Source organism: Tasmannia lanceolata, unplaced genomic scaffold (genome assembly GCF_043159265.1).
Source record: "Tasmannia lanceolata isolate RefF3 unplaced genomic scaffold, GAP_Taslan_0.1 ptg000002l, whole genome shotgun sequence".
Lineage (NCBI taxonomy): Eukaryota > Viridiplantae > Streptophyta > Magnoliopsida > Canellales > Winteraceae > Tasmannia > Tasmannia lanceolata.
In genome coordinates this window covers 47,496,085-47,523,939 of record NW_027518679.1, presented here as the reverse complement: position 1 = coordinate 47,523,939, position 27,855 = coordinate 47,496,085, and the positions used below count along the sequence as shown (strand labels likewise).

Sequence of the window (27,855 nt, the reverse complement as noted above, 5' to 3'; positions counted from 1 at the left end):
TTATGGGTGGGAACCCAATATATGTTCCCAAAATGAGATAACAAGAATAAGAGTGGTGTGCAGATACAGTAAATATTCCTATGAAACTGTTGATCTAAACCGTTCATTTGGTGGTATCCAACTTTGTTGATCTAAAGATTATATGGCCTACTGCCCTACATATTTTTTTGATCTAAACTGTTCATTTGGTGGTATCCAACATAGATCAAACTCTGATTTAACAAGATAATATATATGTAGTCATTGGGACATGGAAAGTTAAATACGTCCTTAGTTTACCCTACACATTGTAACAGTATAAATTAATTCGAAGGTAAACCAATGTAAGGTAATTAAGCAGGTTACTCAGAATTAGTTTACCCCAAAATAGGTTACCCTCTTATATTTACCCTCCACTAGAATCAGAGTAACTACACCTACTATTGCTAATACTACTACTGATATTACTGTTGCTCTAAAGCTGCTCATGGCCCTCTCAAGACCACAAACCGGAAATGCTGTTTTCTCGACTAGACACAGATTCATTTAGGGAAGTCAGTCCAATTCTATGAGTGTACGAAGATACAATGTTCAAGTAGAAAGTGACACCCAACCACCCCACTAGCAACACACGCACACAACCTCTCGTTTTCTAGCAATTTGTTTCATCACGTATCTATGTTAGACATCATTATTATATTTCTTTACTTCGTCATTGGATTCGTAGTTAAAGCAATTCTCCATTTGCTGCTGTCTATAAATACCGATTCATGTGACACCTTCATCACAAAACACAATACCACGCTTAACTTCCTTTGTTTGATTTCTCCCTTTACATATTCCTATGGCCCTTATAACTGCAACCTCCTCTTTTGGCTCCAACTGCAATCCAATCGAAAATGGAATGCCACAAATCAATCGCAAATCAGCAGCGTTTCCTCCAAGCATTTGGGGCGATCACTTCCTTGCCTACTCCCATGATCAAATGGTAATAGAAGAGAGCTCATTTATTTTGAATTATAGCGTACTTCGTTGTAATAGTAGCTAATGTATATTTGTTTCTGAATGGTACCATGCAGAAGTTGGATGGATGGACTAAGCGGATTGAAGAATTGAAGGAAGAAGTGAAAAAAATGCTAAGCAGTGCCAAGGGATCACAACAAGAAATAGAATTGATTGACCTGCTTCAACGTCTTGGAGTGGCATATCACTTTGAAAAGGAGATTAAAGAGGCATTACATCAAATATTTGAATCCCATACATATGTTGCTGATGATGATCTATTTGTTGTTTCTCTCCAATTTCGACTACTAAGACAACATGGGTTCAATGTGTCTTCTGGTAAATCCTTTTTCATTTCTATTCTTCACTGCCAAAACTTGTGCTACTCTAACTCGTTCACATTCACATTCTTTATAACTATAAATTCGTGAGTTTTGAAACAGATGTATTTAGCAAGTTTAAAGACGAGCAGGGGAACTTCAATACCGCGTTGATTAGTGATATGAGGGGCCTATTAAGCTTGTTTGAAGCAGCAAATCTCAGCACACAAGGAGAGGATGTATTAGATGAGGCCATTACATTTACGCGGAAACACCTTATGTCTGGTATAAGCCATCTCGATTCTAATCTTGCAACACAGGTAGAGCATGCCTTAGAGATTCCCTTGTGGAAGAGATTACCAAGGCTAGAGCATAGGCATTACATCTCAATATACCAACAGCACGAGGCGCAAAATGATGTGCTGCTAGAGTTTGCAAAGTTGGATTTCATTCTCTTACAATCATTGCACCAAAGAGAGTTAAAAGATCTTACTAAGTAAGTTTGTTTTATTGCGTGAAGATTATATCCTATAGAATTATTAAAATTATGACTAATGAGCTATAGTGAACCAATCAAGGCTTGCGGCGCTTTATAAAAAATAAATGAGATTTTCATCATCCTCGGCATATAATCTATGCTAGATACAATGGGGAAACGGTAGTGTTATCTGTTTATGTATATGTGTGAAAACAAACAATCACTCCAAAGGCTTAAACGGTTAGAGCTGGTGTTATTTAATCATTTATTGTTTACTCTCCCCCTCTCCTGTGTCCGCGTCTTTTTGTGGGTCGTGTCACATATGGGACCTCTTTTGGGTTAGCCATAAACAAATTCGTACCTTTTCTTTACATGGGACATCCAACTCCTGTGTACGTGGCAATCAGGGCCATTGAATCCTTCCCACCTGAAGTAAATCATCTCCTCTGCAGTCATAAATACACCAGAGGAGGCTGTCCTAAGAGAGAACACTAGGGTTATTTCCTTTTGTGGATTGGCATCAAGGAAAAATCAAGCATCATATTTTTGCATCGGGAGTGAGGTATCATAACCATCAAATCATCTAATCTAGATATAAGAGAGAACACTAGGGTTATTTCCTTATGTATATGAAAGGTACGTATATGCAAATTAGTTGCTATACACCCCCTCCTTATTCCCCCATAACCATAAACATTTGAACTCTCTAACTAACATGGACTACATTTATATCTCCTACAGGTGGTGGAAGGACATGGATCTTATAGGAACCATGCCTTTTGCTAGGGATCGATTAGCAGAATTATACCTTTTTTGGGTGAATGCAGTGTATTTTGAACCACAATACACTCGATCTAGAATGTGGAGTTCCAAAATTTTATCACTAATATCAACGATTGATGACTTTTATGACGTCTACGGTACCATTGAAGAACAACGATTATTCACCGATGCAATTGATAGGTACTTGATTTACATTTATCTTTAATTTCTATAGCTTTTGTTAAAGATCTCTTCTTAATTCGATGTGGAAGTCATCAATTCATCAAGAACCACAAATGTTAATGGCTACTTGATTTGATTAGGTGGGATGTTGAGGCCATACATCACATTCCCAAATACATGGAAGTGTGTTATCTTGCACTTATTGATGTCGTCAACGAAATAGAAGAGGAACTTGCAGCCGAAGGAAACTCCTATCGTATACCATACTTAAAAGGAGGAGTAAGACCACTGAATCGATATAAAGCTTTAGAAATCTTATGAATATATACCAATGCGGAAGCAGACACCCTTGCCAAGAAAGGAGTCTTTCGGGCCGTGTTTGAGTGCTTTGACTATCTACCTCATTGAATTATTGTACTGCTATCTTTGTATTATCTTTGTTCCTTCAGGACCACCTCGGTTCTGTTTTTACATATATATATATATATATATATATATATATATATATATATATATATATATATATATATATATATATATTCTATTGCCCTTTTCAAAAAAAAATACTAATGTTATTAGAGGAAGAAAACCTTGTCTTTCCATCTTTATGATAATAGTTATTTTCTGATATTACAGTTGAATGATCGACTTCATTTTATCGCAGATTAAAGGTTTAACGAGGGCATATTTGACTGAATCTGAATGGTACATCAAGGGATACGTACCTCTATTCAATGAGCATTTAAGCATCTCTTTGATCAGTTGCGGTTATCCTTTGTGCACTATCCTTAGTTTTGTTGGTGTGGGTGAAATTGCAACAAAGGAGGCATTTGATTGGGCAAGCAGAAGACCTAAGGTTGTTATGGATGCAGCACTAGTTTGCCGACTCCGAGACGACATCGTGGGAGGCAAGGTACATTATTGGTTTATGTGAAAATATAGAGACAAAAAAGGATACCATTGAGAAAATGAAATATTCCAAGTGGATGTAAAAATATGAAGCAATATGGAAACAATCATGGTATTCATGTGTCCCATTATTGAAGGGAAAGCATCCTACCTTGGGGCCCACTTATTGTTATTCTTTAGAAATTATTTCTCTTACTTTCCCATTCATAAAAATGATAAAACACTCAAAAATAGGAGAAGAAATTCTCCAAAAAAATTTCTTATTTTCTAGTCTTCATAAAATGAACCACTCACACCAACCATGTACCACGTATTTCTTAAGAAATTACCTTCTTTACAACTTAAAAACTGATCTTACATAACGAAAGGGTTTAACCTATTTCTCACTTAGAAGTTTTTTTATATGACAACCGTTAAGTTATGGATTAAAGACAACTTTTGTACCCCAAAAAAACTCAACAACAAAACACAAGCATCAACTATTTAAGATACGTGAGATAAAAAGAGAAAATATCTAAGTATTTTTATATCAACTTTAACATTATTATTTTTTGTTTCTATGGCATTTGAAGTTTGAACAAGAACGAGGTCATGTTGCATCGACTATCCAATGTTATGTGAAGGAGCATGGGGCCTCAGAGCAGCAGGTGTGCGATAAGTTTGAAGAAATGATTCTGATTGCCTGGAAAGACATAAATCAAGCATGCATTGAACAACCTGTCTCCCTTACTCTCCTTATGCGAGTCGTCAATCTCACACGTGTGATGGAAGAACTATACAAATATGACGATGGATACACCTTTCCCGGCGGCGCGACCAAAGAACGTATCACCTTGTTGTTTGTTGATCCCATTCCCCTTTAATAATAGATGTGGTTTATTAAGATATCCTTATGGTTTGGATGTGTTTTAGAAAGAGATTGATCAACTTATTATTGTTGGATATAATATGTTATAGGGTCAAAAATACCTTGTTTTTAATATTTTTCAGAATGTGTAAGAGATTTATCATATTATTATTACTGGTTGTAATAAGGAACAACATTTATAAGACTGTGTTTACTAAGTTGTCTAAATGTCGTATGTTTCGTACCAAATTGCATACTTTTTTGGAGTGACATGAGAAATATGTCTATAACATAGCACAAGGTGAAGGGGAAAAATGAATAAAGTGATAACATATTTGATTATGGCAATTGTTGATTACATTTACCACAGTACAAATTTTAAGTACCAAAGCACGATTCCTTATACCTTACAATGGCTCAAATACTCTTACAAACGTACTTTCCCATAGACCATTCATAGAAGCAATAATTTAGAAAGTAGCTAATGAAAATGAGAAGATAAAATCCCTTTAGTGGAAAAGGTATACTATTCATCAGTGTTCGAGGTATAAATGTCAACCCTGAACTGCGCATGTCTCCAGGCACGTGACAGTACCACACACCTACAAACAAGACCCAAAGATGTGCAGGGCTACAATATCAAGCAATATCGTCGTTTGGATACGCAGATTTTAGAATCCAGGTTTTTAGTTTGAAAACAGTGTAAAAGAGGGTTAGAGACAAGAGAAGAAGCGGACCGTCATTTTTTACTTCTCTCCCTTCTTTCCATCAGCAAGAGAGTAGAAGATCCTCCCATTTTCCAGGTTTTAGAAATCTCAGGTTGCAGGAGAGATTTTTAAAACCTGATTTTCTTGCTTAAAATCCAAGAAACGCTGCCAAGACAGCACACAGCAGCCTGATCATGAACCCTCTTTTACACTGATTTCAAACTAAAAACCTAGATTCTAAAATCCTCATATCCAAACAGCCCCAAAAATCATCTCACACCCATCTTATTAACCAACAAGACCGATACAGAGACCCTTGCATCCTCGAGACGAGCAAAGCAAGCAAGCAACACAATAATGAATGGTGAATTGAGCACAACACCATCTGGGTTCCTAAGTTACGGACTCGCAATCCTCAATACTCAATACGTAGGGCATACCGCCCAAGCCTCTAGGGCATGCCCGAAGCAACCCACGTGCCAGGTATACCACCATGCCTCTAGGGCACGCCCTGTGAATATTCCCACCCAGATACTGGGTTATACCGCCCATGCCTCCAGGGCACTCCCAAAGCAACCCACATATCGAATATCTCTAGATACTAAAGTATACAGCCCATGCCTCTAGGGCACTCCGAAAGCAACCAGAGTATCATATACATAAACACAACGCAATCCGATGCATCACACAATGTCACGCCACAAACCCGGGTCTGTGTAACTGTAATACCCAGTCCTAATGTAGGAAACCCTATTCTTAGATGGGTGTCTTGATCAAAATTGGGAATAAAATTCTGAAGCTTATATGGGATGCCATTACTAAAACGGAGCTTAATTATTTTTATTTTTATTTTTGTTTTCATATACTTCGATAGGTAGGGCTGCAACAGGGTCGGGTTTTTCAAAACCCTAGCACAACCCTAGATCCCATTATCTCGGCCCTGACCCTGAGTCAGGGCCGAAAAACCTCAACCCATTGCCCGCCCTACAGGGCTCAGCGCGGCCCTGGCCCGCCCTGATTGGCCCTGATTGGGCAGGGCCGGGCCGGGCTGGCCCTGATTGACTCGAGTGCAAATACTTGTTAAGAGTGCCAAAAATAAAGCAACCACATATCATATAGAACAAAATGATCAATAAACAGAGAAATGGAACAAAATAAGACAATATGAATTCAACAACATGACGGACAGCAGAGACAATTAATAATAATAATCTAAATAAACATCAATCCAAGATAATAGAAAACATTAGCAAAGGAAACATGCACAGATGGTTAAATTCTATAATAGAAAACTTAGGGTCGGGTCGGGCCGGGTCAGGGTGACCCGAGGCATCACCCAGAACCCAACCCGAGCCTGAGTTAGGGCCTAAAACATGAACCCTGACCCGCCCTCAGGGTTGGAAAATCCAGCCCAAACCTTCTTCGGGCTCAGGGCGGGTCAGGGCTGACAGGACCAAACTTGCACCCCTATCGACATGTATAAATTTTTGTTCTCTTTTAAAAGAGAATGTAGGGAGTGCCATACTACCATTACCAAAATTTAAGCTTATGCTTTAAGAAAACGTGTAGGGGTGGTGTTACCAAAAGTAGTAACTAACCCATCAAAAAAAAAATGTTAACGAGCCCATTATGCGTATCTAAGTGTTTGAAATTTCAACCAATAGAAAGGGAGAGAATGAGAGTCTTACGGGATTGGAAAGATTAGATCGAGAAGTTTTAGGGATGGTTAAGAGATAGCCTAAAGTTTAGGAAACACTATTGGAATTTGGACGTGTGGCTCCCTTTAGCTACTAGATTTGGCTGCTAAGTTTTTGGGGGCTGGTGGTGTTCTTCTACTTAAATCACAATTAAAAGTAGATTTCTTATTATAAGATACTATACTATATTAGGACTCTTATTCGAATTGTTATTCCGTGAACTTGCAAACAAGAAAACGAGAGGAATGAATATTTTCTTAGGATATGTTATTAGAGTGGAGATTTCGTCAGACTCTATTTTAACAAATGGTGAGTAACTTTCCATCGTGACTAGGACTCTATTTTATTGGCCAATGGAAGTACTCTATGTAAGGTAAATAGGGCTGCACGTTGGGGGGGGGGGGGGTGGGGTTGGGTGTGTGTGTGTGTATTTGGAGAGTTACTCTTTATGGACTGCAAGTGAGGAAACATCCAAGGCATTTATTTGCAGTTATATTGTAATGGGTTCCTTTCTGTTCTCCAATTAATACTCGTGTGAGGATACTATGGTATCGTGGTGTTTTGTTTGAAGAGTATTTGTTGGTGATTCAACCCATATAACGAAGTTGTTGCCATTGTGGGAGTCCAATGGGAATGATATTCCTAATAGTTGTGGAGGCCATCCTGTATAAATACATGATCATTGAAGGCAACCCTTTCAAAATAAACTGAATTCTAGAGAGAGAGAGAGTGATCGTATTTGTGTGGTAGTGTACGTGGGTGCGTTTTTGAAATAAAGAAAGATAGAGGTGCACAATACCAATACATTAGGCCATGCTCAGGAAGCCAGTGTCTTGTGGTCGTGTGGTAGCCACGGCTCTAATGGGGCTTGCTAATGAAGGGCTCTAAATCTTCTTTTGAGAACTCGGTTTTGGTTTCAAATCTCGTACGAGGAAATAAATCCATATGGCGAATTAGAGGAAGACAGCCTTCATCGAGGTATGTAATAATGTACTACTTTGGGTGAACCGTTAACCCTAATTACATATGTTATTGTTGAGTTTACCTATAAAGTGAACTTTCGAAACCCTTACGGAACCCTTTTGCTGAGCTTTGACGATCATCCTTATGAACTCTTCGATACCATCTATTTGGACTCATATGGCTTTTGTTACCGTCATTGCTTTGGTTATTTTAGTTTGTTGCGAACCTTTGATATGACACCTGAATCTTTGGAAAATATCTGTTTTGGACTCTGGACTTTGGATCCGTTATCTGGACCTTTGGAACTATTTGTTATGGACTTTGGATTCACCTTCTGTTTCTGGACACTTCGGTGGAGGCTTGGGTTATTTCTAGTTCCTGCCATATGAGGGTAATACAATGGCAATTCTGGACCCATCGTGGGGGTAATACACTGAAACTTCTGGCCTGTCAGTGGGATAAAACGCTGGCCCTGTCGACTTGTATCTGAATTTTGAGGAACTAGTTCCAACACCCTGGGTGGTCGGTGTAAGCAATAATACACTTTTTGGACCCGTGGGCACTGGGCAGTCAGGGTGAAAATAACTTGCTTTTTGGACTAAGCTGATGCTCTCGAAGTGGAGTTTGCATTCTGAACTTTGAATTCCGAACACCCTTTGCCATTAACTATTGTTCTGATATTCTGGACACCCTTTTTTGCTTTGGTTTCTGTTTTGATTCTGGCTTTGACTTCTATTTTGATACTAGCTTTAATTACTGTTTGATACTATTTAGTTTCGACTGCACATCTGTTCAGTATTCTGTTTTGATATGCTCTTTCGATTATCGTTATACGCACTCTTTCTATTTGAGACTTACAGTATTCAGCTCTGACCTTTCTGTTTGACCCTTATTGAGCCTTGGCATGCTTAGACCTACACTTAGAGTAGTATTTTATTATGTACTGAGCTTTTCAGTTGACTGTGGATTTATTAACATTTTCAGAGTTTGATCCTCTTGAGGTGAACGAGGAAGTCGATGCTTAACTTTGGAGATCTTTTAATTTCATTTGATCAGTTAGACAGTAAGTGTTATGTGAAACCTGTAAGAGATAATGCTAAATTTCTATGAGTTTAGCTTATTTTTATGCTTGGATCTGATATTTTCTGCTAGCCTTGTATACTTGTAGAGCTTGCTTTGCAGGTATACGACGTTGTCATGTCCTATGCCCAGGGTGGGGTTTGGGGCGTGATAGTAACAGTGCCGCACGCCACATCACAAACCAATCACATGGCGTGCAAGGCCAGATCAACAACAAACCTACATAATAGATATTATGTCACGCCCCCAAGCCACACACATACATACACATTCACAACACAAGGCTTAAGGGTGCGACAATGCCATATACCTGCAAAGCAAGCTTCACAAGCATACAAGGCTAGCAAAGCAATAATCAAAACCAACTGCAATAATCTAAATAACTAAAATTAAATGTCTCACATTAATCCAATAATCAAATCTAAATTCCTTTCAAAATCTCTCATCTAACCCATAATCCCATAAAAATCAAAATACGTAATCAAATGCCACAGTCTCAATAATCCTCAACAATACTCACTGTCTAAAGAATGTAAAGTACTGAAAGATACGATAACCAGAAATCAGAAATCACTTCTGCGCCTCCTCGCCGACTCCACGATGATCAAACTCTGAAAATGTTAATATAACCATAGTCAGATGAAAAGCTCAGTATATAATAACACACTACAAAAGTGGGGTCATGCATGCTACAAAGGAAAGGTTCACAACTGAATGAAAAGGGTTTAAGCCACAAGTGAAGTAATTAACACAAGTTCAATGTTGAGGAGTAAGGTTCATAAAAGATGTCTCATAATGTCACAACGAAGGGAGTCACAGGTTCTGAGGGTAACAGAAGGAAAACTCATATAGGTACGATGCCACCCCGAGATCATCGGCTCAGTCCAAAAAGCAAGTTAGTTTTACCCCGACTGTCCACGGGTCCACAAAGCGAGTTATTGCTTACACCGACTGCCCACGGTGTCAAAACTAGTTCCTAGGTTCACATACCTATCGACAGGGCCAACCTTTATCCCCCATTGGCGGGATCACAGTTCTTATGTTCACATATAGGCTAATGCCCATGCCTCACTGACGGGGATCTTTTCTGAGTTCACATAACCTAAGCCTCTCAATAGGTGTTTAAAGTTCACACAGTTCAAAAGAAGGTGTTCAAAGTTCAAAGTGAGTATTTCACATTAGTTCCGCAATGGATTCATATAGTAGAGGATGTCAGTCCAAAGGTTCATAGTTCCGAGAAGATTGTGAAGGTTTTTCACAAAGTTCTGTTTTTATAAAAGCCTATGTGCAATGGTTGTTACACAGTTCATGTTTGTTTTATGAAATAAAGAATTTTTCTTCTTTCTTGGTAGAGAAAGTTGTTTATCTTGTTCTTTGTAGATTCAAAGAATAGCTTTTCGTAGATTCGACGAGTGCCCTTCGTGGATTCGAAGGTTTATTCCAATCGGTGTTGACATTGATCAACCTCGACTCGTTCTTCGCGCTTCCAGCTACGCCAATCATCTATTAGATGAAAAAAACTAGTAATAGAACAAGTCTTCTCACTGTAATATCAATCAACAGTTTCGTCACACACAAGACCTTAACCAAAGTTTTCCAACTTTCCACAGAAGTCACCTAAAATTCATATTAACCAAAATTAGGATCTAAATAACAATTTTAGGGTGTTTGGGAGACTTAAACAGGTTCCAAAAGCCCTTCCGAGGGTCGTAAACCAAATCAGCAGAGCCAACCCGAGTCGTGCACCCAAGGAACTTTCCGGCCAACCAACCCCTGCTCGGTCGGCTATATCGTTTGACCTACTGGTACCCTGGTTAGCCGTCCTAGTTCGGTTTAGCTGTCAGAGAGTGCATGTTGGGTTTCTTTTCTGCGAGCGATCCCTTTCGGAGAAGCCTGTTTTCACTCTCAAAATACATGAAACAACTTATTTTAATCCCTCTTTAAATCTTTACTTGATTAGGTTTTACAAATACGGAGAAACCTTGCACAATGGATAGCTTGAAGTAGATCTCTCAAAGTAGATTACATAGTAAGCCTAAATCCAAAGTTCAAATGCTTTAATCCTAAGTCAAGGCACAAGGTTTGGATGAGAGAAATTAAGCGAAAATTATTGAAAATGTTTAATTAGGCTTAGGAGGGTTTGCAGAGTGTTAAAAAAATGCATGTATAGAGGAATCGATGTATTCTAAAGAATCTGGACTCTAGTGGATCTACTAGAGGGCTTGGAGCCTAGTTGATGCAAGTAGATCTATAAGAGGAAGGACTCAGGGGATAGGTGGAGACCTGTAAGATCCCATTTTGGAAAGGGAGAGAAAGTTCATAGGCTATATATGTGGACTTCATTCTCCCTGTGTAGAGTATCTCCAAGGGGTGTGCCCTGCGGAGTGGGTTGGGCACGGTTAGTGCTACTGAAAAACAAAATCGAGGAGGATAGAAGACCCAGAACCAGATAATATTTACACTGAGAGGTCAGGGCATGACAAAATGGTATCAAAGCCGTATCTCCCACAGTACGGTGTGCCAGCAAGGACACTGGGCCCTAGGGGGTGGATTGTAAGATCCCAAATCGGAAAGGGAGAGAAAGTTCATGGGCTATATATGTGGATTTTAATTCTCCCTATGTAGACGTGTTTTCAGCATCTCTAATGGGCAGGCTCCGCGGAGTGACTCAGGCACGGTTAGTACTGCTAGAAAACAAAACCGGGGAGGGCAGAAAACCTAGAACCAAACTGTCATGCCCCGGCCCACTATGTAGATATTGTCCGGTTCTGAGGCATCTACGCTCCCCGATTTTGTTTCCAGCAGCACTAACCGTGCCCGACCCACTCCGCGGGGCCCACCCCTTAGAGATGCTGAAAACGCGTCTACACAGGAGAGGGGAAATCCACATATATAACCCAGTAACTTTTCCTCCCTTTCTGATGTGGGATCTCACAATCCACCCCCGTTAGGGCCCATCGTCCTCGTTGGCACACCGTACTGGATGGGAGGTCTCGTTCTGATACCATTAGATCATGCCCCAGCCCCGCTGTGTAGATATTGTCCGGTTCTGGGTCATCTACCCTCCTCGGTTTTGTTTTCCAACAGCACTAACCGTGCCCGACCACTCCGTGAGGCCCACCCCTTGGAGATGCTGAAAATGCATCTACACAGGAAGTGGGGAAATCCACATATATAGCCCAGTAACTTTTCCTCCCTTTCCGATGTGGGATCTCACACAGACAATATTTACACAATGGGGGCGGGGCGTGACAAGACCTATAGAGCTAGTCTAATGGCAAAAGGTACCCTAGTCAAATGGCAGGCATTGACTTTGGGGAACCTTTCACCTATAGCCATGCTAAAGTCCATTGAGATTTTATTGGCTAGAGAAATTCACTACGATTACGAGATCTGGCAGATGGACTTAAAACCGCCTTCTTGGATTGAAACATTCGAAAGATTTATGGGGCCCGGCCTGAGGGTTTTGAGTTGCCAAAAAGGGTAATTGAAAGTGTAGCGGCGAATTTTAGAAAACAAGGCCCGTCGAATTAATGGGTAACGGTATATACGGTTTTGTCGGCCGAACCATTGTCCGGGCGGCCAAACTGGGGCATCTGACGGAAATTCAATTTCTCGTCGATTTCTCTCCTATTTCTTGCTAAAACTTTGGTAATTCATAACTATTTCAATTTAGATCCAATTTCAGAGTTCCTGGACTATCCTGAAAGCTTAAGACGTTTACTTTACTTAAAAAATAGTTTCAAAAGTATTTTCAAAAGTATTTGGAGCCTTTCAAATTCTATTAAATGTGTATTACTACGTGCGACCTCCTTGGAAAGCATATCGTACTCTTCCCGATTGATCATTATGAGTATTTCATGCCTTTATGATATTTTGTATATTGTTATTAGATATTGTAATGATTATTGGAGTGATCAATCGATTCTAGGTGATCGAGTTCGAGTCCCTAGGAGACTGGAGGTGCATTTTCAAGGTAAGTGATATGGGACTGCTTAAGTATTTTGATATCGAAGTTCTTTGTGAAATTCCTTGGGCGTATAGTATTGATGAAGTTATCGTATTCATACGAAATTTGATCTGTAACCCTCTTTTATGGAAGCCGATCTAACCCTAACCTTCTTTGATGAACCTTGGGTTTAGCATGGCTTTGCATTCTGTTACTGTTGCCCTGCCTATTTATCAGTCTACTTTTGATCCCGCACTTTTGTAATTCTATATCTGATATGTAGGCCTCTTACCTTAGCATTGTTCTGACTATTGATATGTTTCTGTACTTCAGTAATTTGCATTTCTTATATTACAGACTTGCTTCCTCACTATTCTTATCATGGATGTGTTGACTTCTTGTCATATAGTTATTATATGTTGCTTCTGATATATGCCACGTTTAGTGTGTACTTTTGATTAATCAGTGAATGAATACACTTTTTTGATACTATGGTATTCTATTGACACTTCTTGTGAGGCTTAGATTTGAATTCTAGTTCCATTAGTGGGAAGGTATGCTAGCCCTGTCGACAAGTATTTTTGTAGTAACTAGTTCCGACACCATCCTATTGCCAGTGAATAAAAATAACATGTTTTGTGATCCACAGTATTCTATAGTGTTTTGTGGACATCATCCGATCGCCGGTGAATAAAAATAGCGTGTTTTGTGATCCACAGTATTCTATAGTGTTTTGTGGACATCATCCGATCGCCGGTGAATAAAAATAGCGTGTTTTGTGATCCGCGGTATTTTGCAATATTTTGTGGACTAAGCCTACAACAGTGAAGTGTATTAGCTATAGTTATTGTCATCAATTGTGTGTGATCTACTGGATATTGCTGATCTGTTTCTTTTTCAGTCCAGCTTTGTTTTTTACTTCTGTAAGTGATATATGCTTGACTTTGATTCTGATTCTTTGGTTTCTACTTCTTTAAGTGGTATATGCTTGACTTTGATTCTGATTCTTTTTCTGTTCCTGATTTCTGTTTCAATTTCGTTCTCAGTTACCGATTCTATTTATGTACATGACTCATGCATGTCCCTTATTGACTCTTATTACTGATTCTGTTTATGTACATGACTCATGCAAGTCCCTTATTGACTCTAACCGAATCTGATCTTGTGATCGCTTATTACATGATTTTGTTGTGTTCCACCTAGTTCACTTGTGTTAAACTTCATACTAGAATTGATGCCCACTTTGTGTCATGGCTTCGTATTGGCCTCTTTTTCTGTTTTGGCTGTAACGCTCTGACCAACCGTGTAGATATTGTCCGGTTCTAGGCCGCAGCCCTCCCCGGTTTTGTTTTTCCGCAGAAAAAGCGTCTACACAGGGAATGGGGTCTACAACATATAGCCCAGGAACTTTCTCTCTCTGTTCCGATGTGGGACTATTACATTGGCCCTTGTTTCCTTGGCATGCTTAGATCCTGCTAAAGTAGTTACATATTACTCACATGAGCATTATCTCACCCATGGTTTACATTTTTCAGATCTTAGATCCTATTTGGCATGGAATCTGGGAGAGCATTTCCCAGCTTAGTTTTGAGAGGTATATTGCTCGTTCAGACTTTTGATTTAGTAACTCGTGGGTAGTTACTTCTAATAACTGTAGCAGTTAAAATGTTCAATAGAATGTGAATTTCTCGGATTATATCGATGCCGCGCTGTTACGTTTCCGCCTGGATTAAGGGTTCGGGGCATGACAATTTCCCTTCTCTCACACTCGCAAATAAATCTCAGGCTCATGCTATATAGAACATCTGGCATAAAAATTAAAAATAAAGCATCTGGAGCTTATCGGGAAGGAAATAAAAATACCGAAATTGATGAAATGGACAAGCTCACATGAGCCTAACCAGATAATTCATGGGGCCCAAATTATAAAGCTTGTTTCTCTCTCTCTCTCTCTCTCTCTCTCTCTCTCTCTCTCTCTCTCTCTCTCTCTCTCACTAGAAAAAAAAATATCTCCCTAATTTTCAGAAGCTTCAATGGGTCGGAAAGAATCCATGTCTAAAAGGTCAATGAGAACCTGACTCATTGCCCGTGGTTTTTCTAGTTTGGGGGCCTGTGTGTTGTTAGCTTAGTAAAAAAGGCACCACCGACCCTTCTTATAGCAGGGAGTCTTTGGTTCCTTTAGGTCTGAGAGATTTGAAAAATCTGTGAGAAATATACATGTGTGGTGAGCAGTTCTATTAAACAGGAGGAGTTTGCTTTATTGTCTAATCTTTTTTTTTCCCCTTTTTTTTGTTTTGTAAAACGGAAGAACTCTTTCTGTGATGGAGTTTGTACAAGAAAGGGTAGGCTATTGTGATGAAGAAAATAACATGATGGTGGGAGAATTGGGAAAGAACCCTTTTTGTTTTTCATCTCTTTCATCTTCCTCTTCTTCTCCACTTCCTTCTCAATACAAAGGTGTCATCCCGCAACCCAACGGCCGGTGGCGTGCACAGATATACGAGAAGCACAAAATCTGGCTCGGAACATTAGAGTCCGAAAAAGATGCAGCAAGGTCTTATGATCATGCCACCAATTATAACCAATTAGATCTCATGGACTCCTCTGAAATTGGAAAGGAAGAAGATAGTGGCAGCCGCGTTGCCAGGATGAGGGAGAGAGAGCTCATGTTTGATAAGGTGGTGACACCGAGCGATGTGGGCAAGCTCAACCGCCTTGTAATACCAAAACAACACGCCGAGCGGCACTTCCCTCTGGATTCATCCTCAAATGAAAAAGGCCTATTGTTGAATTTCGAAGATCGGAGTGGGAAGCCGTGGAGGTTTCGCTATTCCTACTGGAATAGTAGCCAGAGCTATGTGATGACCAAAGGGTGGAGCCGATTTGTCAAGGACAAACAACTCAATGCCGGCGATACAGTTTCCTTCGAGCGGGGCATTGGTGAATTGGGTAAAGATCATCTTTACATAGATTGGAAGCGGAGGCCTGATTCCGGCCCCGATTTTGCTCTTCCTTTTCCTCACTACCATCATCATCCATTGAACTTGCATCATTCAGTTCCATGGGGCCGACTCTTTTTGCCGCCGGTGCAAATTTCAGGCAATCACTTGCTTCGGCCGGTGAATTATGATCAACGGAGTTATGGCGGTGTGGTAAACCAGGGTCACGTTTTTTACCTGAGATCAAATGGTCCAATTCCAGGTCCACAACAGTTTGCTGGGGTGCAACGTGGTGATGGTGGGGACGAAAATACGAACTTGTCCGTGGTTTTCGACTCTGTCCCAGTGGTCCAAACTAAGGTAGCGGCCAAGCGTCTGAGACTGTTTGGCGTGAACCTTGATTGCCCCACTCAAGCCGATGGCGAAGTTTTGTCTTCTCATACAGAAACTTTGGCTCAGCCTCAGCCTCAGCCTCTACAATCAAGGCTCTATAATGGCATGCCACTACCGACCTTACCAGCTGAGTTGCCAAGGAAAGGAGGAAGACTTTCTCTGTCCTTAGATCTGGATATCTGAGAGAAAGAGAAAGATGGATGGAAACTGAAACATTATCTTGATTCCACTTCAGTGTGAGTTTTCTCTCACACCCCAGATGGCAATCTTCTCTGCAAGTGCAGCCATTGTTTCTTAATAAGAAGCTTTGCTTCCGGTTGAAAGGGGTTGGGGAGATTTGCTGTATTACAACTGTTCTTTTAACTGTATATAGATATAGGTAAAAATATAGATATTGATATAGACCCATATGCCTATATTTGAATTTTCCTATTGTAGAGCTTCTATTCTGCAACTGAATCCAGTTTATCATGACAAGTTAGTTTGGAAAGCTTTCATTTTTTTTATTTTCCACTGCTATTTCAGTCTAAATATTCCATATCTCATGTCCTGGCATTTTCTAGTACAGATCCAATGAGATCAAACATATTTCTTTCTTTATTTCTTTCTGTTTTTGCTTGTTTTCTTATATTTTTCTTTGCAGTTTCATGTTCCCATAAACCATGCCATGTGGAATTCTACCGAGGTGGGATTTCTATCCTTTCATCCATTTTCCCTCTTCTCTTTTAAAACTCATCTTCGATTGATTATTGTTGGTGTATTGTGTTACCCTCTCTTTTAAGTTGTCTACGTTCTTAAATTGAAATGGGTTTCAGTTGAAAACTTGTAAGGATGGAGTGCTTTCTTTTAATGACTTTGAAAAAATACTGGGCCTTGCAGGATAAACTTCACATATCATATATTCACGTACCATGAGACATAAGGTATGGTTAAAGGTTAAATAAGATTAGTATTGGGTTTGGTGCACACATAGTTACAATGTATCTTTATCCCATGCTCTCTCTGTCTCTCTGCCTATTATGTATTTTCATCCCTTAACCCGATGATCTCATTCTCTCTATGTCTAGTTATTACTTATTATATATCATAGTCCCCCTTTTTGTAGTCAGACATCAATGCAACATAAAGCTGAATCTCAATGGATCAAGGCAGCAAGGCTAGTGGTCCAGTTACAGTACCCTGTAGCGTTTTTAAGTCGTTTGCAAAAAGTAATCTTAATTCCTTGCTATCACTCTCTCTATTTGTATATTATGTAGCTTAATCACGTCTACTGAGAGGCCAATGCTAAGCAAGATTGGCTTGAACTGAGCTATTTGTTAAGGGTTTTTCCTCCTCTCTTATAATAACTTCTCAAAAAATATTTGATGTGCTTATTAATTAAGGACCTAGTAATTTTCGATTTTGAGAATCAATTTTGAGTTCATAACTTATTATTGACACAAAATTAAGGCCCTATTTCTTTTAGATTTTGAGAACCGATTGTGAGTCCAAAATCGATTATTGGACAAATTTAAATGCAAATTTGAGCCCAATAATCTCTTTTGGACTCACAATCGGATCTCACCATCAAAAAACAAATGGGGCCTAAATGTAATTCGTAGACCGATAATCACTTTCTAATTCAAAATTGATTCTCAAAATCCAAAGTGAATAGGGCCTAACTTTTATTCAGGCATGCATTGGGAGAGTACAACCAGGATAACATACAGCCATTTAGGGAAAAGAAGTAACACATGGATATATACAATTGATAACTAGAAATTGAGGTGGATACTTCACACTAGATAATATAACATCTTATACGTTTTCAAGGAGGTTAAACATACATGAGAAGATGACTTTTCTTACTAAACTCATTGTCTAACACTGTTTGGTGTTTTAATTGAGGGGGCCCCTAAACGTAGTCAGGCCCTTAGAGACATCATTGTGTTAAAACCTCCAAAGAGCCACAGACAGACACTTAAAATTAATGAGCCTATTTATCCCAGATAATCTTAGCATATTCTAAAAGCTACTTGTAAATTCAAAACATTTCTTATGAGTGATATTCTATGCTTTGTAACAATAATAAGATTAAAATTTCAATACTTAGATCATTTACTATCACATTAATGCATCATCCATAAGTTTTGCTTTAATTGTCATGTTGAAAGTCGAAGCGGTGGCTGATTTATATACTAAGTCATTGAGCTCTATTAGGATCGCATTACATTCTACATAAGATTGTCTAGGACAATCCACAACCACATTTGGAAATACTAAGAACTAAAATTTATATTATCACATTAGAACTTTTGCTTATTATAATCATAAAAGTGGATTTCAATTATATGGCCTAATAAGAAATAGTCTTCAATATTTGATGGTAGTTTCAAAATAACATTCAAGTCTTTCTATTAAGCTTGGCCTTCATAAACCTAATCACTGTTACCTTAGGATTGCATAGGGAGCATCTTTTACAATCAGTTTGTAGTATATAACATTTCTGCATGAATTTACGAAAGCAATTCTTTGATACTGTAAATTGGCTAGTTTAGAAATTTTCCATCTTTTCAACATTTATCAGATGGGAAGTTTTATGTGATTTAATTAAGATTTCATGTTACCCGAAAAGTAACTTCAAAATATCTCTTCTTCTTAATAAAGAAGAACACAAAAAAATTAAGAAGACTTGGAGCATGTTGGACTTTAAAATCTCATTGAACACCACCTAAATTCCAACCCTCTATCAACCGTCAAAATCTTTTGGGAGTTGCCTCGTTTTCCCGCAACATGAATTCATAATATAACCAGGTCTCTTAGTAATGTGAATTCTGTGGGAAACAAAATAGGAAAGAAGGCTCTTATATGTTGGGCTTTTGGGTAAAGCTAAAGAGAAGAGAGGAGAACCTGTGTGGGCTTTCTCTTGGGTCACAAGGTGAGAGAAAGAGAAAAAGAGAAAGATGGAGGGAGAGAGAGAGTTTCTTCTTGATATTTTCTCTAGGAATCTTCTTTGATTTTCTGTTGTGGTGCTCATATGTACGATCTTGGTTGTGAAAATGGGTAAGGATTGTGGTTTATGAGTTTGGGGCTACAATCCATTATAATCCTCGTACTTTCCTTTCTCGAGTGAAAATAGTGTTTCGCCTATAGATATAGACATCTTAGCCGAGCCATGTATAATCATATGTGTGTATCTTGTGGTTTATTTATTGCTAATATCCCATTTCTTTGTGCATGATCAGATTGTCCAAAGCAAGCTACATCGGACAATGATGCTACAGGTAGGTGGTGGTAGTAACGGATGAGCAAAGCGAAATGATTGGATAATGGATATGTTTTCATAGTCTTCATTGGTAATCGCAATACTCCTCATGATAAGTCGATTCTAGATTTAAGGTTCTCTATTCATGTATTCTCTAGGAGAGAATATTTCAATATTTTCTATGAGATAAGGCCAAGTGTAGTATCCTTGGGTGACGGGCCCACGTGCTACGTCAAAGGAATTGAGACAACAAAGATTAAAATATTTGATGGAGTGGTTCGTACTGTGGTAGTGTGGCGTATATCCCAAAGATACGGAAGAATCAAGTGCCTCTTGGTTGGTTGGACTCTAGGAATTCTAAATTATTCAGCTATAAGTGGAACTGAGAAAACCACGCATGGTTGTATGGTTTTTATGAATGGAGAGAGGTATGGTGAATTGTAGTGACTAGTGTTCCTAAAATCTCGACGGATGGTTGGAAACAGTGCACAGATAGCAAGTACTTGCATACAGTCTCTATTGTAGTTGGTGCGGAGATGGATTTCCAAGTTTTAGATGGTGGTGACAAGGTGACAGTTCTTGCAATGGGCAAGGATGGATCAAGATCCGTCTCCAGGTTTGACTATGAGAGTCAACCAGTAGGAAGCTACCCATGTACATCGGTCGTATTGATCGATTCAAGCAAAGTTAGAACCAAGATGATTTGATGGTGTGTAGTTGGTGAATCAAAAGGAAAATAATGGTTTGTCGTGATAACAGGCAGTGATGCCCACGAAAAATCTTCATGTGGCAAGAAACAAGTCACGGTGGAGATTCTATAAAGTTTCATTGTTTTCCTAGGACATGAATTTCTAATATAACTAGGTTTCCTAGTTGTGGAATTTCGGTGGGAAACAAAATAGGAAAGAAGGATCTTATGAGGTTTTGGGTAAAACCTAAAGAGAAGAGAGAAAATAGTGTGTGGCTTTCTCTTGGGGCGTTAGATGAGAGAGAGAGAGAGAGAGAGGGAGAGAGAGAGAGAGAGAGAGAGAGAGAGAGAGAGAGAGAGAGAGAGAGAGAGAGAGAGAGAGAGAGAGAGAGAGTTTCTTCTTGGTATTTTCTCTTAGGATTCTTCTTGGGTTCTATCTTGTAGTGCTCATGTGAATGTTTATGGTTGAGAAGAAAGGGTAAGGGTTATGGTTTGTGGGTTTGGGCAGATAATTTATTGTAATCCTTGTACTTTTCTTTCTTATAAGGAACATCGTGTTCTCAACCAACCGTGGACACAGGCATCTTGGCCTAACCACGTATAATTTTGGTGTGTTTATCTTGTTGTTTGTTAATTGCTACTATTCTGTTTCTTTTTGCAAGATTGGATTGAATTTTTCCTGGAGGCTTTCTCAATAAAATATATTAATGTGCATTGATGTTTTGAACTCTAAAAGTAATTTACAAGATAGCATCAAGATTTGGAACTGAATTTTTGTTACTTTTGCTTAGTCTGTAAGCTTATAAGTATTTTGGAAAACAATAAAAATTGTACAAAAAAGGTTACTATGTCACAAAAAATTGGTAACAATGAAACAAAATGTAGGTCAATACAGAAAATAGTAACAAAGAAACGAAATGTAGATCGGTGTTGTTAACAAACACATACTTCTTTTGTGAACTTTACTATATAGGATCAAATGTTTTCGTTGAATACAATTCTCCAATTGTTGAGATTGTTAATGTCGACCAGTATAATTTTAAAAAATTTATCAAGTGACCTCATTTGTTTTTGAAGGGCAGCAAAAAGTGTCCTAACATCTAAACATTTGTGGATCCTGCATACAATTATTGCTCCAAACATATCTTTTGTGATAGAATCATTGCATACAATTAGTTACGAAATGTTAGGTTCTAGATTGTGGAAGAACAGGAATTGTATTCCAGTGGTGAGAGATTAATTGATCGGGAGCTGTCCGAAGCGATACAACATAAGATGATACCATAAAAGAAGATGATTGCACTAGTCTCTTACTGATTACAATGATCTCTAATGTGTTCTTATTTAAAGTTCTTTAGAGAAAAAAAGAAAAGGAGACAACGATATGACCAACTTCAGGAAGAAATAATTGTTATCAAAACCTAACTACCTAATCTACCAAATCTAATATCCTATATCCCACGATCAAATCTTACTAGATCTGATATACTCTAACATGGAGAGTGAAATTAAGAAGCGAAACCCACTTTAGGAATTGATGAGAACACAATAATTAGGTAAGATACCATATAACCAGAAGAGATACCCTGCATCAATAACTCCAAAGATTTCTTTTAACAAATTCTTTTCTTACAGTCAGTTATTGAGAATGCAAGAAGGAAGTGCAACCCACTTTAGAAATTGATGAGACCACATTATTTGAGATAACTTTATACAACTCTGTTTTAGGGCACAATTACTCACATTTTTTAGTTTTTGCATAATTTTTCATTTCTATTGCCTATGAAATTTTCGATTGCCTATGAAAATTTTGATGCAGTGGCATATCCAAGTGGCACCGTAGGATAATGCCATTTGTCATCCATGTGGAACATCTTTTGGTTTGACTTGGTCTTGGGTTGTTTCATAAAAAGTTGGCTAAGTAATAAGTATCTCTAGTTATTAGTGTTAGTAGTGGAGTCTTTCTTTAATGCTTCTTTGGGGCTTTGTTAAGACTTATTAGGTTTGTATTTTGACTACTTAGGAAATGATATTGTCATGAAAATTGTCCTAGAAGTTATTATAGGGTATTGAGAATAGGTATAGAAGTTATTGGTAAGTCATTTTCCATGTATCTCATTTACTTCTTGTATCTCCAAATATATCAATGAGAACGAGCAAAGAAGGGATGATACTTTTGGTTAAAATTCTCTATAGCAAATTGCTGTAAATCTGGAGTTGAGTGATTCCCCTTTGGCGTTGAGCGATTCCGCCTTGCTAGTCGAGTGATTCCCCTTTGGCGTTGAGCGATTCCGCCTTGCTAGTCGAGTGATTCCTAGCATCCTATCCGGCGTCGAGTGATTCCGCCTTGCTATTCTTTACCATTATCTCTATTCCTTGATCAAATCTCTTTTGTATTTTCATTTGTGGGTTGCGGCCTCCATCAATTTGGTATCAGAGCAGGAAGATTTTGTGGCGCTCTTTGATATTCAGCACAATCCAGAATTTTGCCATCCAGAAATTTTGGGGTCTGTTTCGTGCGGTTTTTGACGAGGTTATCGGTGTCCGATCTGAGCAAGCCATATACCAATGGAAAGTTCGTCGAGTCTACTTTCCAACGCAACAAACGGATCATAAATTTGAGCTTTCTACAGGGAGATATTAGCGTTTTACTAAAGGCCGATGGAGGGAACTGCAAATTCCGAATTTTCTTGATTCTATCCTTGAGTTGAAGAAGTTTAGTAGAAAAGTTTACATGGATTCGCGATGGCTATGGAGTATCTTCAATCACTTCAAAGGAGAGTTTCCGAATGCCAAATTTGGGAGGTAAATCCGGACTTGAAATCATTTTATAATTACTTAAAGCAAGAAATCATAGATTGGGAATCGCCTCCACCAATCTATGATGAATATTTGGAAGATGGATATCTAATCTTTCCTAAAAGTTCCAATGGTAAGCCATTGACTTTTGATGGTGGCAAAATGATCAATGATTCACTTAAAGAAATGATTGAGGTGCCCTATGAAGTATTAAACGAAGAACTCAAAGAAATTGAATTTAACAACACGGAGATTGAAGTGATGGAGAAAATGGAGAAATTTTGTGTCGATTTCTCCATCAATATATATCGATCCATTTTTTTAAGATCCTACATTGAAGCCTATAGTTGATATTAATGACTTCAAGCATGTTCAAATTCAAGACAGGGCATATTTTCATCTTTGGGATTATGCAGTAGGATTTGATCTTCGAGAGTTTCAGATGATAAACATTCTTCGGTACTTCAAAACTCGAGGACGAGTTTTTTAAACAAGGGGAGTATGATGCGGACGGAAATCACCAAGTATGCTAAGTTTAAAGAAGGAGATCTTGTTATGGTGTATCTTCGTAAAGAAAGGTTTCCAACAGGAACTTATAACAAGCTGAAGCAAAGAAAGCTTGGACCTTGCAAAGTTTTAAAGAAGTTGGGTGCAAATGCATATCGCTTGGAGTTACCAAATGGATTGGCCATCAGCCCTGTTTTCAATGTAAGCGATCTTTACCCTTATTATGGTGACCCAGATGGAGAGTTGTTCGAAGGCACTGATATTCCTGCTATACCAGCAACTTTGCCACGAGAACATATCGATGTGCTGGACATGCGTTCTATCACTACTCGTCGTGGAGACTATACACAGTACCTTGTGCAATGGAAAGGAAAACCAAACTCTGAAGATGCATGGATCTTAGCGGAAGAATTGAAGCAATTGGATGAGCAGCTTTGGCATGACCTCACAACGAACTCGAGGTCAAGTTCTTTTTGGGAAGGGGAGAATGATGCAGTGGCATATCCAAGTGGCACCGTAGGATAATGCCATTTGTCATCCATGTGGCACATCTTTTGGTTTGACTTGGTCTTGGGTTGTTTCATAAAAAGTTGGCTAAGTAATAAGTATCTCTAGTGATTAGTGTTAGTAGTGGAGTCTTTCTTTAATGCTTCTTTGGGGCTTTGTTAAGACTTATTAGGTTTGTATTTTGACTACTTAGGAAATGATATTGTCATGAAAATTGTCCTAGAAGTTATTATAGGGTATTGAGAATAGGTATAGAAGTTATTGGTAAGTCATTTTCCATGTATCTCATTTAATTACTTCTTGTATCTCAAAATATATCAATGAGAATGAGCAAAGTAGGGATGATACTTTTGGTTAAAATTCTCTATAGCAAATTGCTATCAATCTGGAGTTGAGTGATTCCTCCCAAGGGTTGAGTGATTCCCCTTTGGCGTTGAGCGATTCCGCCTTGCTAGTCGAATGATTCCTAGCATCCTATCCTGCGTCAAGTGATTCTGCCTTGATATACTTTACCATTATCTCTGTTCCTTGATCAAATCTCTTTTGTATTTTCATTTGTGGGTTGCGGCCTACATCAATTTTCACTGTCTTCACTATGTATATCTTAAGTGATACCTCTTTGAATCTTCAAATACATTATTTCAATCAATGCTTTGGCATGATGTATAATTCCAATTGGATACTCATTGGATATACTTGAGTGGCATGTTGCATAAAGTGAAATAAATGATTTTTACGACCATAACATTATCCGTATCATCAACTTGCACCAAGAAAAAGGCTTGCACTTGAAAGGAGTAGCTTGACAAGAAACATGTCAATCGTATGAGATCCAACATCGTAAAGAGGGACAAAGTTCACGGGGTACATATGCGGACTCTCCTTCTCGTTGTGTAGAAGCATTTTCATCATCTCGAAGGGGCAGGTCCTTACGGTGTGGATCGGGTATAGTTAGTACTGCTGGAAAACAAAACCGGGGCGGGTGGAAGACCGAGAACTAGAAAATATGGACAGTGGGGTCGGGGCATGACATAATGGTATGAGAGTTGTACATCCTACAATACGGTGTGCCAACGAGGACGATGGGCCTTAAGGGGGGTGGATTGTGAGATCGCATATCGGAAAGTGAGAGAAAGTTCATGGGCTATATATGTGAACTCTCATTCTCCCTGTGTAGACTCGTTTTCAGCATCTCCAAGGGACAGGACCTTGCGGAGTGGGTCAGGCACAGTAAGTGCTGTGGAAAACAAAATCGGGGCGGGTGTAAGACCCAAACCGGACAATATTTACACAGTGGGGTTGGGGCATGACAATTCTAATAGTAATCTAAGGTATCTTAAATTCCCAGTGACCCTCTTGTTGGATGATAAGCTTTCATTTGAAACAACATCAGCCTTACGAAAAAAAATTCACATGCATCTCTTACAAATATATTATAACATTAACAAAATTCTAGGTAGCAACATCAGATAAAAAATGGCTATCACTCTCTCAGACCTTCATGGGATTTCCATGTCATGAATATCCTAAACTAAAGCACTAGAGTATGTGCCATAAAATATGTACTACTAAATAAGAGATAGAGAACCAGCCAGTGAAGCAATTTTTGGTTGAATTTCCATATATGGAATTCTATACACAAGTCACTCACATTTTTTGGAATTTTTCTAAACAATAAATGTTCTACCAAAATCAGTTGTTATAAATAGATCATCTCCCCGTCTGCAAAAAGGTTGCATTCCATTGACCTTGATCCTTTCCATGCCAGTCCCCACTGCAGCACAGCCTTTTAAATAGACAAAGAGGCATTTATGTCAAACGATACCCTTGGGTATCTTATATTATATTTTCAACGAGAGCCCTTCAATTCATGTATCCTCTAGTCTCTATTCTCTACTGTACACATGTGAAGAGAGAAAGCGATAAGATGATCCTGATGGGTCCCAATCATCATTTCAATATATCCAGCTAGCCTTAAGCAATTATATATAGAGAGAGAGAGAGGTGGGTGTGTGGAATAAGACATTTCTTGGCTTATTTGATCGGGGAGCGGCCCAAGAAACTAACCCGTAACAAGAACGTACGCGATTTCATAACTTTCAACGAGTAAACAAACTTGGGAGAATAAAAGATGCTTCTTGTCATTTCTAGTTTTCGAATTTCATGAAGATGGGTAACTTTCGATCCTGACACCCCCTCTACCCGAGCAATGAATTAATCTCACTGCTGTTCTGCTCTTTCTCCTGTGCTCTTTCTCCAAAGGTTGTCAGAATGAGTAGTCCTCTCTGTCCCCTCCTGTCTAAGCATTTATTTGCCCTTCATGGCAACTTAAGACGCATTTTAGATAGATGCCCTACTTTAGTGGCGTTTGTCACTATAAGCCAAGGTGAGGTGTAAATCATTTCCGGCCTAGGCGCGTTCGTTCACACAATCAAAAGCCATGAAATGTAAGTGAACTAAAATTCATGTTTCTCTCGTTGGAGTATGAAGTTGTTTATTTGAAAGCATGTTTTGAATATGAAAAATTATGGATCAAATACAGTGTTTGTTGCATATGCTTTGTTACCTGTAAATTTCAAGTTGTTCATGTTTTGTAACATGTTGATTATTGTTCCATGGAATTGTTATGGGTCCGACTATATGCCCGGGACCCTAGCATAGTTATGATTATGGTATCCCGTCCTCAACCAGTGGGTTGGTGAAATGGTGCGTAGTCATAATAGATCGATCTTAGCCTCTGCCAATAGGGGCTGTGAAACTGGAAATTGTAACCTTGTCGAGTTTGGGCTGTGAAACTAGGCATGTAACCTCTGCCAGTAGGGGCTACGGAACTTGGCTGTGACTACGTGGGGCCAATCGACAACCTGTTGCCAGTAGGGGATGTGAAGCTGGTGTTCTGTTGTAGCCCGTCACTATGGGAGGTGACAGTGGCCATAGCTATGACTAGTGGATTGTTGACTTGTAGGATGTTTTGTATCATGATAAATATTCATTGTTCCAAATTGTATTTAATGTTGCTCTCATGTTTATGCCACGATACAATGCATGTTTTCAAGCAAATGTTGCATTTTAATTAAATGCTTTTAATCATAATTTTGTCATTGTGTACTGATCCATCTTATATAGAATCCTTGTTATGTATTGGGCATAATCCCATTCCACGTTATCATTTACAGATATTGTAGAGTGAGCTTACAGGATTTGCCGGACCTGGGCGAGAGAGAGAGGAATCAGTTTCGTTAGAGTCTTTCTAGTTTTTATTAGACTTTTGAATTTATTTAGTCAGTTAGAGAACTTACTTACTTTATAGTTGTGGATGTCGAACAATGTTGGCTCGTGGATTATTTATTGAGATTAACAAACTTTGGATTTTATGGTTAATGAATGCTTTCCCCCTAGTTGCTCTGAATAACTATTCAGCAGGTTTGTTGTTAATCTGGCCTTGCACACCCTATATATGGTTGTTTTCTGATGTTTGCATGTGGGTGTGACAAATTATGATGGTTTATATAGATTGTGAAGTTATATCATTTAGTTTGCTCTGCATATTACATGGAATGTTGGATTGCCATGGCCCATGGATGTTTATGGATTTAGGTTCATGGACGTGCGGCACTATCGCGTGCTTGAGCCCAATTTCTTGGTATGGGACGTGACATAAACTATTTATTTTCTTGATCCCGGTGTAGATATGTTGGGTCCAAAAAAACCTTCTCCAAAGGATTACCATGACCCTTTCCAATTGCAAAGGGGTTTCTGTACAAATGTTCTTTGAAAATTCTGAGCCATCCATTTTACACCAAACATATCTGATGTGGTTACTATACAATTGTTCTTTAAATATCTGACCAATCCATTTTAGACCAAATATATCAGATGGTTAGGATCATCTTATAGAGAAG

At 38.8% G+C, this 27,855-nt stretch overlaps 2 protein-coding genes across 2 annotated transcripts; both read left to right on the top strand.

Moving 5' to 3' along the window:
* Positions 1–783: 783 nt before the first annotated feature.
* LOC143885900 ((-)-germacrene D synthase-like) lies at positions 784–4,822 on the top strand. The gene is made up of 7 exons (XM_077389943.1): positions 784–967; positions 1,059–1,320; positions 1,425–1,797; positions 2,521–2,742; positions 2,865–3,003; positions 3,389–3,637; positions 4,206–4,822. The coding sequence occupies exons 1-7, from the start codon at positions 824–826 to the stop codon at positions 4,494–4,496; spliced, it is 1,680 nt and encodes a 559-aa protein (XP_077246058.1). The 5' UTR covers positions 784–823; the 3' UTR covers positions 4,497–4,822.
* A 10,057-nt stretch (positions 4,823–14,879) lies between these two features.
* Positions 14,880–17,140, top strand: LOC143885895 (B3 domain-containing protein Os03g0120900-like). The gene is made up of 3 exons (XM_077389937.1): positions 14,880–16,444; positions 16,852–16,893; positions 17,088–17,140. Exon 1 carries the CDS (start codon positions 15,198–15,200, stop codon positions 16,389–16,391), a length of 1,194 nt encoding a protein of 397 aa, XP_077246052.1. The 5' UTR covers positions 14,880–15,197; the 3' UTR covers positions 16,392–16,444; positions 16,852–16,893; positions 17,088–17,140.
* The last annotated feature ends 10,715 nt before the right edge of the window (positions 17,141–27,855 follow it).

What these genes read in the sequence shown, in the direction of transcription:
- LOC143885900 (XM_077389943.1), top strand. Translation starts at nt 824, where the DNA reads ATGGCCCTTATAACTGCAACCTCCTCTTTTGGCTCCAACTGCAATCCA. An exon ending in CCTACTCCCATGATCAAATG is followed by an intron (nt 968 to 1,058) that starts GTAATAGAAGAG and finishes GGTACCATGCAG; the next exon opens with AAGTTGGATGGATGGACTAA. An exon ending in TGGGTTCAATGTGTCTTCTG is followed by an intron (nt 1,321 to 1,424) that starts GTAAATCCTTTT and finishes GTTTTGAAACAG; the next exon opens with ATGTATTTAGCAAGTTTAAA.
- LOC143885895 (XM_077389937.1), top strand. Translation starts at nt 15,198, where the DNA reads ATGGAGTTTGTACAAGAAAGGGTAGGCTATTGTGATGAAGAAAATAAC.